The 13,433-nt window shown below is 40.0% G+C and overlaps 1 protein-coding gene across 1 annotated transcript; it reads left to right on the top strand.

Moving 5' to 3' along the window:
* Positions 1-129: 129 nt before the first annotated feature.
* Positions 130-994, top strand: LOC117262528 (histone H3-like). The gene has a single exon (XM_033635534.2). It carries the CDS (start codon positions 144-146, stop codon positions 552-554), a length of 411 nt encoding a protein of 136 aa, XP_033491425.2. The 5' UTR covers positions 130-143; the 3' UTR covers positions 555-994.
* Positions 995-13,433: the final 12,439 nt, after the last annotated feature.

Genomic DNA, 13,433 nt, shown 5'->3' with positions numbered 1-13,433 from the left:
GCTGAGCTCCGTAGGAGCCCCTCACCAATCAGGAGCCGGAGGTTTGAAACAGCGTCACCATCTCACAGCCGGTCCCGCAGTTTAAGAGCAGCGGGTCTTTACATGTTACCATATCGTTCTCCTTCACAGAGAAAGAAGAAGTCATGGCAAGAACCAAACAGACCGCTCGTAAATCCACCGGAGGCAAAGCTCCGAGGAAGCAGCTGGCCACCAAGGCTGCCCGTAAGAGCGCCCCGGCCACGGGCGGCGTGAAGAAGCCTCACCGTTACAGGCCCGGTACCGTGGCTCTCAGAGAGATCCGTCGCTACCAGAAATCCACGGAGCTGCTGATCCGCAAGCTGCCCTTCCAGCGCCTGGTCCGCGAAATCGCTCAGGATTTCAAGACCGACCTGCGCTTCCAGAGCTCCGCTGTCATGGCTCTGCAGGAGTCCAGTGAGGCTTACCTGGTGGGCCTGTTTGAGGACACCAACCTGTGCGCCATCCACGCCAAGAGAGTCACCATCATGCCCAAAGACATCCAGCTGGCCCGTCGTATCCGCGGAGAAAGAGCTTAAACTCTCTGCTGCTGCTCCACAAACCACAACGGCTCTTTTAAGAGCCACCTCACTCCTCACTCAAGAGCTCACTCCTCTACTCACAACACACGGTTCATCTACATAACAGGTCGATTATAAGAGACATGTAAAAATAGAAATCATTAAATATAAAGTAAAAAGTGTTTATTTTTTAACACTGTTTTCCTGAATATTGGAACATTTCAATAAGTGTCAAGCATTATCATTTTGTAATAATAGTTACCATCATTAAATTTAAAAAACAAATATTTCCAAACCTAGAATAGCTTTATTGCCTTGCACAGGAACAAAAGGATGCTATGTAGACAACGAAAATGCGGGGGCCACTTCTAAGGTGCAAGTACAGATAATTAGCGTTTGCAAGGCAAACAACGTTTATGCAACAAAATTGTTGCATAACACACATTAAGACAATAAATAACAATGGAAAATAAGTAGCATCTGTTGTGTCTGTGCACACTTGAATGCACACTACAATACCCTGGGCCATACAGTGTGGGCAGCAGTCCAAAACAATACAATTCAAGAGACACTGATCTGGGGCCTGTATTACGACACGAGATCAACCTTTCCTGGGTTACTTTTTTTTTTTATAAACTTTATTTAATTTCAAATACAAGTACAGACGGAATTTATCAGCATACAAATTAGATAACGCAATACATGACAGCAATACAACCAAAAGGACTGGAAGTGTCCTTTAGTCAGAGTTATAGATCCAAGATGTGCCAGGGGAGGCACTTAGATTTGTCCATTGTTTTCCTCCTCCGGAGGTCTGTGAGTACCTGCCTCACGACCATGTTGCTGTCTATGACAGTCTGATGTAGAGTCATGGCACATCTTGTTTTCCATATTTTAACACAAACTACACTGATGATCATTTGAAACAGCTCTTTGTGTTTCGGGGGCATCTTCTCATCCAAGAGTCCATACATAACAGATTTGTAGCACATTTTAAAATTCACACCCAGACCTTTTAAAATGCTCCACACTCTTGTGCTCTGTAACAGTTCATTAGCAGATGTTCTTGAGTTTCAGGCTCGGAGCAGTTGATCATTGGACATATTTTGGTGGTAACGTAACAACTCCATGAAACAGCTGCTCTCACTGGGAGTCTGCCCACTGATGTCAGCCATCTGTTGTCTCTAATGCTCTCTGACATGGATTTATTTTTTAATATATTTATCACTTCATTGCTATAATTATCAGATATGTATTTATATTTTATAAGGCCTCCATATTTATAATTATTAATTGTATTAAAAATATGTTTGCTGGATGAACTACTCCAATCAATATTTAAATGTTAGTGTTCCATTAGATAATCAGCATATAATAATTTATAATATGGGCCAGTTCGGTCTCTCCCTCTCCTTTTTCTCCACAGTGATCTGTTCCCTATCCAGAGAGCATTTCTGAGGAATGCAGCAGACACATTTCTAACAAAAGCCACCTTAAATTTAATGCCCAGGTCTACAGCCCCCAAACCCCCGTATTCCTTACCTTTAAACATTATTTCTCTTTTAGTGACCTCTCTGGTTGTACCCCACACTAGATTAACACACTGTTCATTTAATTTCATAATCATTTTCTCTGACGGAGGAAAGATGTTAGCCAGAAAGAGGAGTTTGGACAGGATGAAAGTTTTAATGATGTTGAATCTGGTTTTATAACTGGTACCTTTGTTCTCCCATTTTTTTACTTCTTCTTTGGTGTCAGTCAATTTTTGCTCCCAGTTTCTTTCACTACAATCATTACTACAGAATGTTATACCCAAAATTTTTATTTCATGATTAATTTGAACATTAATGTTAGGTTTGTCCCTCTCGTCTCCGATCCAAACTCCCTCTGTTTTACTATGGTTCAACTTAGCACCAGATGCTAGTTCATACAGATTTAAATGATTAGTTAGAACGTCCATTTCCAGTTGTTTTTTTATAATAACAGTGACATCATCAGCGTAAGCAATTCCAGGGTTACCCAGACCTATCCTGGGTTGACTAACCCTAACAATGGCAATCAGGTTAATCGGTATCACGACGCTGGATATCAACTCGGTAACTCAACCCAGGGTTGCTTTATCAAAAGCCGTGAACGCGCACGCAGTGGACCAATCACAATCATGAGAGAAGCGCAGCGTCACTGAGCGTCCTCACAGAGCGCCGTATGTGAGGGGAAAAACGTATTTCACGTGAGGATCAGAGATTAATTCTACTAAAATATGAGGAGGAGAAAAGCAACATTAGAGAAAAGACCAACACCGTGGCAGCTGCAGGAGGAGGAAACATGTGTGGCAACGCATAACAGGATGAATAATGTTTAGTTTTAGTTTAGATTAGTTTATTTGCACATAATGTTAAAAATAAGATTTACAAGATTAAAAAAAAGAAAAGTGCCGGAGAGGTTAGAAGCCACTAAAAGCTTATCAAAGAAATTCCCCTGTCAAAACATCAATGAAATCACATGATAGAGAAGAAAAAAAACGGGTGAGGAAAGAAGAAATAGAGGAGGAGAGAGGGAAAAAATCAAGACAAAACAAGGTAGCAAATAAAATGATGTGTAGGTTAAATTACTCATCACTGGTTCAAGTAGCTACAGTACCTGTACCTGTACATCTGACACTGATCACACCCTTGAATCCCATGAAATCAATGCTGCGCAGATGAATTGCGTGTATTACAATTATCGTCTAACATCATTGCGTCTGATAAATTGGTCTTCTTTGTCATAACGTTATATATGCTACAATAAAGCTTAAAGCTGACGCCACAATGAAATCATATCAACACCAAACTGATAGTCTGAATAAAATCATCCTGATATTGAGCTGTGTAAGAAATTAACAGCTGCGCAAAAATATACCTCTCCCTCTTTAAAAAACAAAAAGGAAAATCCCTCAAACACCATGAAGTGTAGACATGATAGGCTACTTTCCACATTTCCAGCAGCAAAGCTGTCAATTAGGCCCATTATCTTTAACAGGGATCATTTCCTCCAACAAAACAAAATGTTGGCACTAATTAATGGTGCTATTAAGTGTCCGCAAATGATCAGTTTCTTTCTTATGAAGGGGTGGGATGAAAGTTCGAATTCTTTCCACTCCTTTTTGAACAATCTTTTCATTGTCTGTTGTTGTTGCTTTCTTTTCTTTTTTAATGTTCAAAATAAACTTTCAAATCAAAATCAATCAAATGAATTAAACTTCCCGTCATGACTGGGCTGCATTTCTGTCAGCGGAGTCATTTTTTTCTGAACAGCTGATTGGCCAGTGGGTGGTGATTTTTATAGGATCAGATTCAACCCTGAACTTACCCTGCTCTGGAGAAGGACAGCCGTTCAGACTAAGTTACCATGGTGATCTACCCCGATAAGAACTGAACCGGCTTCGTGAGACCGAAAACCCAGGGTTAACCCTGAAGTTACCTCGCTAAGACAAAATCCTGCTTCGTGATACAGGCCCCTGGAAAGGTAGGCTATAGTTTTGATTGTTTTCTTTCTCCCTGTTACACAGGCTATGTAACAGAACAAAAATGTGTTTAATAATAGAAATAAATGAATACATTTATGGTAGCAGAAATGCCTCCTCTCTGTGTGCACAAGCACCCTGGACAGCTTCCTCATACAGAGGGCCATGTACTGTGTGTGATTATATGTTACAGTTTTTCTCAATCGCTTTGGTGCATTTCTCAAATCACTATTAACATTTGCACAAGAGTTAGTGCATTTCTCAAAACAATTAGTGCAATCTGCAAAACCTAGTTGATAACCTGCAAAACTGTGTCACTTGCTCAAAATGGATAGTTCATTCCTCAAAAGCAAGTATTCATGTCAATGAAAGTGTCAGTGTCATCAAAATAAAAAGTCCTGACACCACTGTTTATGAACAAGAGTCAAATGGCTTTGTCATGTTTTCATTATGACAGTTTACTCTGTAAGTGTTTTTCAATGCAAAAAAATCAGATCTTGGCGACACTACCTGAAAATACTCAAGACAGCACTATACACTATTCGCACAGTCATTTGAAAACTACAGTAAAGTAACAAATTACTGTATTTAGTGAGGTAACAGAGTACAAGACACTGAATATGTATGTTTCACATTTTTACTGCAATTCTCATTTGTTCACAGCATTGTGCAAAAGTAAAATACAAACTTACTTATTGACAACAAACATAAGAAACACCCTTTGGGTAGAGCTGTGCATAAACAATATTGCAGTACATATGGGAAAATACAACATACACAGTATCATTCACGCACATCCAGACGTTCCTGTCTGTCTGGCCACATATTCTCGTCTATATCACACCGAATATCATCTCTTGCAATGCAGTGAGGAAAGTATCTCCTGGAGTGGCGAATCCACTCTCTGCGGGACTCTGCTGTGATGTCTTCACATGCTGCATCCATGGCCGCTAGCAGGGCCATTTGGGCATGTGGATGCCGGTCATATACCTTCAACCTCCAGGCAGAGAAAAACTCCTCTATCGGATTCAGAAATGGGGAGTAGGGAGAGAGATATTCCACCAGCATCCTGTCATGTGCCACAAACCACTGTCTGACCAGATCTGAGTGGTGAAAACCCACATTATCACAAACAACACCACACTTATTCAGAAAAGAGTGTCTAAAAAGGTCAGCAGATGTTGTGTGTTGTATGGACCGAGATGGGGGGATATGGGTGAGGACGCCGTTTTCTGAGATGCCTGCACACATTGTAATATTCCCTCCTTGCTGGCCTGGGGCATCAATAGTTGCTCTCTGTCCAGTGCGATTTCTTCCACGCCTTCTACCTTTTGCCAGATTGAAACCTGCCTCATCAAGGTATATGAATGTGTACAGCGGTTCCCTGGCCTCCAGCTCCAGTACACGCTTTATCCCAGGAGAGAGAGAGAAAAAAACTATAACAACTTTTCCTGTGTAACATAATGCATTTTGGACAACATATTGTACAGTATGTACTGTGAATACACATACACAGAACTGTCATGTAAGTGTACTGCATGGCACTACACAAAGTAAACAGTTTACAGCACTGAACATCAGAGTATGCATAGAACACATACATGTTTTACCTGTACATACTGGTGATGGATCTCTTTCACTCTGACGCTGTTCCGTTCAAATGGCACATTGTACAATTGTTTCATGCGCATTTCATTTCTCCTGAGCACTCGGTCAATCGTGGCGATTGAAACAGATTCAATATTCCCAAAGATATTGTCATCCTTTGTAACAGCGCTTTGTATCTCTCTCAACCTTATGGCATTGTTTGCAGTTACCATTGCACAAACAGCTTCCTCTTGTTCCAGAGTAAAAAGGGGCCTTCTTCCACCTCTGCGAGGTTGTCTTGCAATCCTATGTGGTGCAGAGTAAAATTACAGTAATGTACAGTAAACATGAGATACACTGCATTAACCCATAATACTTTAGTGTACAATAACAGTGCTTCCCACTTGTAAAATGCTGCAGTACAGTTCCATACTGTAAATATGGCAAATCTTTACTGTAACACTACTGTACACTATAATACAGTAATTCTTTGCTGCAGTAAAGCCGTAAGTCTAAATGTAAAATGTAAAAAGTGACAAGTTCTTGTCCCACTGTAAGTTTCACGTATAACACAATGACAGTAGTGCAGTGCAGATTGTTTAGTGCTGATTTACTTTCCAATATACACACCTGTTCTCCCGACGAAATGTTTGAATAATTGAATTTACAGTGGTTCTCCCAACATTTGGCTGCACCCTTCGACCAGCCTCAGCCATTGTGAGGCCGTGATTGACAACGTGATTAGTTTTATAGGGAATGACTATTCAGCATTCATAAGTATAGTTCATTTTGACTGACATGACATGGGCAAATGATAATGTTATAAAACAGCAGAGAATTGTATGAAAGCAATTGATGCATGTCCAAAACCATTTGCAATTTGTTGGAAGGAATGAGAAACTGCTATTATGATGTGCACAAATGACTAAATGTTGTGGAGGCTGAACTAACAGTTATGAGAATTTTAATTCTGATCAGAGAAATGCACTAAAGCAACTGAGAAAAACTGTAAATACATGCTCTCATCCCCATTCCTCTTTGTCCACTTGTGGTGCAGTGTTTGCAGTTTGAGCTGGTTAATACACTGTAACTGGATAAAAAATATTCAACATGTTGTGCACATTTTATTTACCATACTGAGGTGAAGAAGTATCTGTATTTTGATTTTAATTTGAATATACTAATGTTACACATGCAATGTGTCAGTGTCTGTGGACCATTACGAAGATTATATATAACCTGGTGGCTTCATCACATCAAAGATTCTTCAAAAATTCAGATTTATTTTCCATTATGTGTTATTTATTGCCAAGCAGCATCAAGTTTTAATGATTATTCAACAACATGTTTAAATAGCCTCTGCTGCTATTATCAGACACAGCAGATACTTTATCAGTTTCAACTGTGTGTCAAGAAAGTAAGGAAAAAAGAGAATGGCAAGCACTTGGACTGCAGATGAAACACAAGCCCTGCTTGCCTTATGGAGTGAGAAGACCATGCAGGGTGATTTGGTGCAGCAGGCATTTTAAGCAAGCTGGAGGAGATGGGGATCCTGTGTACATTTGTGCAATGCAGGGAGAAAAATAAAAAATCTGCGACAAAAGTAGGAAATAATTGTTGACCATAATAACACCAGCAGGGCGGACAGAAAAATATTCTGCTGGTTCAACACAATGGACACGGTGCTGAGAGGATGGCCTGGAACATATGGAGGCCAAAGGTCACAGTCTGCACATGTCCTTCTAAACTTGATTTGTGGCGAGACAGAAGAGACTGGTAAGTTTCAAGATCAATATTAACAAAATGCTGTGTTTCGATAAATAGTTTGGGGGAAACTCCAAAAATGCTGTGGTTGAGTAACAAAGGCTAACGTTACCATGTAGCTTTACAGCCATCATATGAACAAAAGCTGAAGGACGTCTGAAGGGGAGGACCTCACCTGTGCCAACCCCTCACCAGAGCTGCTGTTTGATTTTGTTCTGTCTCTGCCCACCCAACATACTGTTCAACTTCTCAGCAGCAGACTTCACCCCACTTCATAAATAAGCAACCTACCATATTTAACATTCATATTGGTAATCTGTTTTTGGCATTGTATGTGTTGTATTTATTGAATTGCACCTTGTTTGCACCTTACTGTTATCTCATTTTTATGTTTTGCAACTTAAGCACCTTTCCCACTGCACAAAAAACCCACTGACACCTGCAAACATCCTGCTTGTGTATGTAATAAGAAAGCTCACAGTCAGCATTCACGCCTTGGTCATATGACTCTGCAGTAGTCACGTGGGTATTTATTGGCTCCAGTTATGATTGGCAGCAATGGAAACACAACACCCAGGTAAACATGCTAATGCTAGCCCATTTACCAGCGAGATTTAATGACACACCGCCAAAAAGTACAGTCCCCACCCAAGCAGTGCTCAAACAACGACCCAAATTACATTGCACAGAGTTTGAAAGGGAGAGTAATTAAGTAACCAACATATAATTTTTTTTTAATTTTTTTTTTATTTTTTTAAAGTAACCACCATAACATTTTTACTGGCCTTCGTTCTTCTTTCTATTGTTTACTAACCTAAAGGCAGGCTCCTGTGCAGCAGAGCTGTGTGCACAATGTAGTCTACTGGCAATGAGAAAGGAGTCTACAGCCTGTTTTTAGTGGGGTTTCCCATGTTTACAAAAGCCCATGTACATACACTCATTTTGGTGGAAAAGGGGTGTTAGTATTGCAACCACTACACACCAAGTTCTCTTTGGGTAAATAAAGTTCCATCTTATCTGACAGGTCCTGACCTGGGAGATGATAATGTATAAAAGGAGAGTAACTGAGATGCATACAGGTAGGTAGGTAGGTAGATGAAAAACCTGAAACCCGTCTCTTCACATTGAACAAATACAGTTCATCACATTTTGTATATAGATCAAATTTGCTTTTAGCACCTTGCAAACACACACTGTCTGTTTTATTTGTTTTACACATTTAAACCACTGAATATTAAATTGATGAGTTTCAGTCGTGGTTAACACATTAGAATAATGACACTATTAATTACTGAGGTCATATCACACAGAGTTGGTTATCATTCATGTGCATTATTTGGAAATCACTGTGAAAGTTAAAGGTTAAAAAGTATATGAGCAATTCTCAGTAGGCATGACATTAATAGAAACTGGATTTAGTTTGCTTCCTCATGAAGAGTTGTGGCCGTGTTTTTAACTCTGTTTACTATTAACTATTGATTTTGATGCACATTTAGCAATAAACTTTGGGTAAGAAGTATAAATTGAATATATGTAGTTTGCAAATAATTTGGAAAAACTTCACTGGATGATAACTCAAACAAGGGCACACAGCCCAGCAAACAGGAGCATACCTATGTATTAACACACACATGTTAATGTGGTTACAAGAAAGAGGTTCCTGCTTTTCCTCTGGAATTGTCCACCATCAGTATGCTAAGGAAATACATGGAGGTGGTAATCATGTACATTGTGACACAAACGGCCAAGAGAGAATGGTAATGTTTCATGTAAATTAAGCTCTTTAAAAGCTTGTGTCACAATGAGCCTAATGGCCATTCTGTGGTTTCCTGGCCATCAGGTTCATTGTGATACAAATGGACAAGGTGAGAATGAAGAACTTTCATGTAAAGTAACCTCTGGTACACATTTGTATCACAATTAACAAGGGATACACCAAAACTGTTTTTAAAGGGTGGATCAATGCACTTCTCCCTGTGTGGTGTCAGCTGGAGCTTTCTTTGATACCATGGCTTTTGGCGTGGAGGCTGATCTATGGAGCGCCATCAATGCAAAATATTTCTTTGACTCTTTACTAATTTAACTTCACTAGAAACCCATTACACTGTGTTTTAAAGGAGAAGTGTGTGAGTGTAGAGGGGTAGGGGGATTTAGTGGCATCTAGTGGTGAGGATTGCAGATTGCAACCAGCAGGAACCTAAGTCCTTCAGTGTTTATTGCTCAGGAGGTTTTTACCCTGAGCTGAGTTATCTGCAGAGGTGTCTTCCTCTCCAAAACAAATTGATGATTTAAACTATTAAAAAAACTGAATAAAGCAGTTCCATGTTACAAATCACTGTTCCTCCTATGAATAATGCATTTTCATATTTAAAAATCTCTGTGGATGAGGACCCGCTCCATATGCAGCTATAAAGGTCTTTTTTAAGGTAATGAAAACACATTCTTATTTTCAGGTAATTATACTCTGAAGAAGTCGTATTCATTATTCCATTTCAATGCCACTATCTCCCTAAATCCTACACACTGGACCTTTAAACAAAACTCAGTGCATTTGTTTCTGTGCATTATAACACAAGACTGTACCACACATACCTTAAGCAAGCATACCTTGCATTCAAGTTGTTGTATACAGCAGTCTTGAGGTCCTTATTGCTGCGGAGTCGTGCATGATACTGCTCATCTCCTCCATCAGCAATGAGTACAGAGGCTTAATGATGGAGAGAGTTGGGAACTTTTCCTCAGACATTACCACTGTGGCTGCCCTCAGTGGCTTTAGAGCTTTCACCACATCTTCTGCGACCGTATTTCAACATCTGTCAGAGTGCAGAAATTGCTTTCATTCCTGTGCACTTCAGCTGACAGCAGAGCTGCCAAAATCACTGGTTCCTGCTCCAGGGAGCATTCCAGCATTTCCAGAGTGCTGTTCCACCATGTCACTGCATCAATCATCAGCTTTTGTGCAGGCGGCTCCAGTATCCGTTCCTTTTCTTTGAGCTTGTGGCTTGCCTTAGTACTTCCAAGTGATGCAATGCGCCCCAGTCATCTTTGATGACTGAGAAGTAATTGTCAGGTATAAATTTGTTGTTCTAGATGTCCAGCTGACACAAGCAATTCTCTCTATTGACTTCAGTGAACCTTATGTTTCACATCTACATACAGGTTTGTGATGACCACTTCAGTCAAATGTTTGAGTGTTTGTAATACGTAGCGTGTTTCTAGTGTATTCATGAGGCATCAGAAGCTATCATTTTCAACAATGCTGGAGGGGCATATATCCTTGCACAGAAAAATTGTTATCTGGTTTCTGAGGTTTGTGGTATTTCCACAATATTTCGCTTTAGTTCTGCAGATTTTACATATCCACCTTATTTTTCACGAAAACACGGAGGCAAAACAGAACGCAGTCAGCTTCCAGTTTTTTGTGCGACGCTTTCGATCCAGCACTCTTGAACACTGTGTAAATGGGAATTGTCATGTTGTTTACCTGCTGAGTTTAGCTAGGCCTATATATACATATATATATATACATATATATATATATGTCATGTTTTTCACGTCACTATATCACCGTTTAGACTAATCTTATGTTTGTAAAGTCTATAAACACAATGATTGAACAAACATTAGTATTTCTGTGTGTGTAATTAATAACATGGTTATCGTAGATTAGCTGGGCTAACCGTTAGCTATTAGCTGTTAGCCGTTAGCAGTGTTGTGTGTAATGCGTTACAGTAACATAACTACTTTTATTGGGTAAAAAGTAGTGTAACGCGTTACTACTGAAAATATGGTAACAGAACGTAGTTACTTTGTCAGTTGGGCACAACGTTACTTTTTCCGGCTACAGATTTGACAGTGACACTGCCTGTTTGCCTCAGCTGCGCACTAGGCAGGAACTGTGACAGTTGCAATGTCAACAGTACAGACAGGAGCGCCAAACTCAAGAATCCTATGAGGAACATGGAAGATACACACGCCTCCTCGGATTATTTTAACGGTTTGTCAACCGAAGACAGGTTAACTTATTGTAATAAGCTAACAATTAGCAACGGAGTGAGGTTCCCTGACCTCCTGGGAGAAACCCAGCGTTTATACGCATGAAAAACTCAAGGCATATAAATCCCTTGATGTGTATAATTTTGTACTTTGCGGTCAGGTCCAAGATATTGAATACCAGGATTTATCTGATGGTTTTTGTGCTCTACGGACCGAAGTACTGCCGAGCCAGCGACAAGGACACAAAACAGTAACGTTAACTAATGTGCAAGACCTGGGCGATTCTGAACAAGTCGACCAACTATATACTGACAGCGAACTGCACTTGTATGGCTGGGTAAGTGTTGTTTAATGTAACGTTAACCTCGCTAGTCAGACCTCAGACATGGGCAACATACGACCCCGGAACCTCAAAGGAAATCAAAACAACCCCCAAAACATTGATAAAATGCAGCATTGTGTTAACAGAAAACAGAACAATCATAACCTGCCTACCTTCCTGGCGCTGTGTGAACGGCAGCCTGTTGCAGCAGCTCCTATTTTGTGTATTTTAAATTGCTGCTGTGACATTGAAATTTCCCCCCGAGGGGTTAATAAAGTACCTACCATACCATACCAGAAGAGAAAATGAATTAATTTATTCGTGCAGGTCTGTAGCTTACTGCAAAGTATGAGTCTGTTACACAAACACAGTCTCACAGTTACACACGTAATAACAGAACAGAAAATGATTTATTCATGAATATGACACTATTTGTTCAAAGATAGTGTCTGTGAATATTAATATTTTCCTCATTCAGTGATGCAGCAGGTCTGGCAAATAGGCTATTAGTAGTAGTAATCTGTCATGTAACAAATTCATGTAGCCTAGTCAACACAAATTAACTCTCACTCTTTAATCTTTATTTTATCACCAAAGTGGTAAATACCAGTGGGAAACTCGGATTTTTTCACATTTAGGAAATGAGATTGGGTTCTACCCAAAGTCAAGCACCATAAAAGTAACTTAAAAGTAACGAGTAACGTAAAAAGTTACTTTTCACAGAGGGTAACTAAGTAAAGTAAGGGATTACTTTTTTTAAGAAGTAACAAGTAACGAGCAAACACTACTTTTTAAAAGTAACTTCCCCAGCACTGGCCGTTAGTGGTGTCTGTAATAACTCAATAAACGGTCGTTGAAAAAAATATCTTCTCCAGCGGATGTCTTAGTTACAACATGATTGAGCTAATTGGAGTAGTTTCATGTCGTATCCGACAACGGGAGGCTTTTAACAGATGACGTCCTGATGTTAGCTTTGCTGCTAGTGTTAACGTTAGCTGTCCCTGTCAGCTGCAGCCACTGATGCTTTCTAGACATCGTGATTTCCCAAAACTGAATAAATACCACACATAGCAACACAAAACTGCTTTGCTAGCTCAATCATGTTGTAACGGCTGGATGGTTGATGCGTACATGCTGATTCGGGTGCTATCAGAGCCGATCCGCGCATCACTATGGCTTAATAATCAACTCAGTCAATTAAAACAACCCGTCCTGTGTTAGGAGCGTATGTCGCTGACAGAAAGAAAGAAAGAAAGAAAGAAAGAAAGAAAAGGGGAAAAAAAGATAGAAAAGCAGCGTAAACCTCACATATTTATTTCTCACAGTTGCGCACACGTTTGGCTGGCATGCAGAAGCACCGTCTGTGTGTCTGTGTGTCGAGGGTGCGAGCCGCAGCTTCAGCTGCTCAGGTAGAGAGGCTGTGTAGCCCGGTGTGTTTTTCGCTGATTCGGTTCTGCAGGTTCTTTGCTGGTACACTGGAGACGGGGATCAAGCAGTTTGTCTCACTCGGGATAGATTGTGCTTTTTTGGTTCATAGTTTTTGATTGACATGCGATTTATTCGCGTTTAAAGGGAATTATTTTTACCGGCAATTACCAAATAATGGAAACGTGGGCACAGTTATCTATATAAAATACACAGACAAACTAACTAACTAACTGATTGACTAACAAAAACAATTGAAAATTGAAAAAAAAATAGCTTGCACCGTTAGCTCCGGTTA

Source organism: Epinephelus lanceolatus, chromosome 5 (assembly GCF_041903045.1).
Source record: "Epinephelus lanceolatus isolate andai-2023 chromosome 5, ASM4190304v1, whole genome shotgun sequence".
Taxonomy (NCBI): Eukaryota; Metazoa; Chordata; class Actinopteri; order Perciformes; family Serranidae; genus Epinephelus; species Epinephelus lanceolatus.
This window is presented reverse-complemented; position numbering and strand designations above follow the sequence as displayed.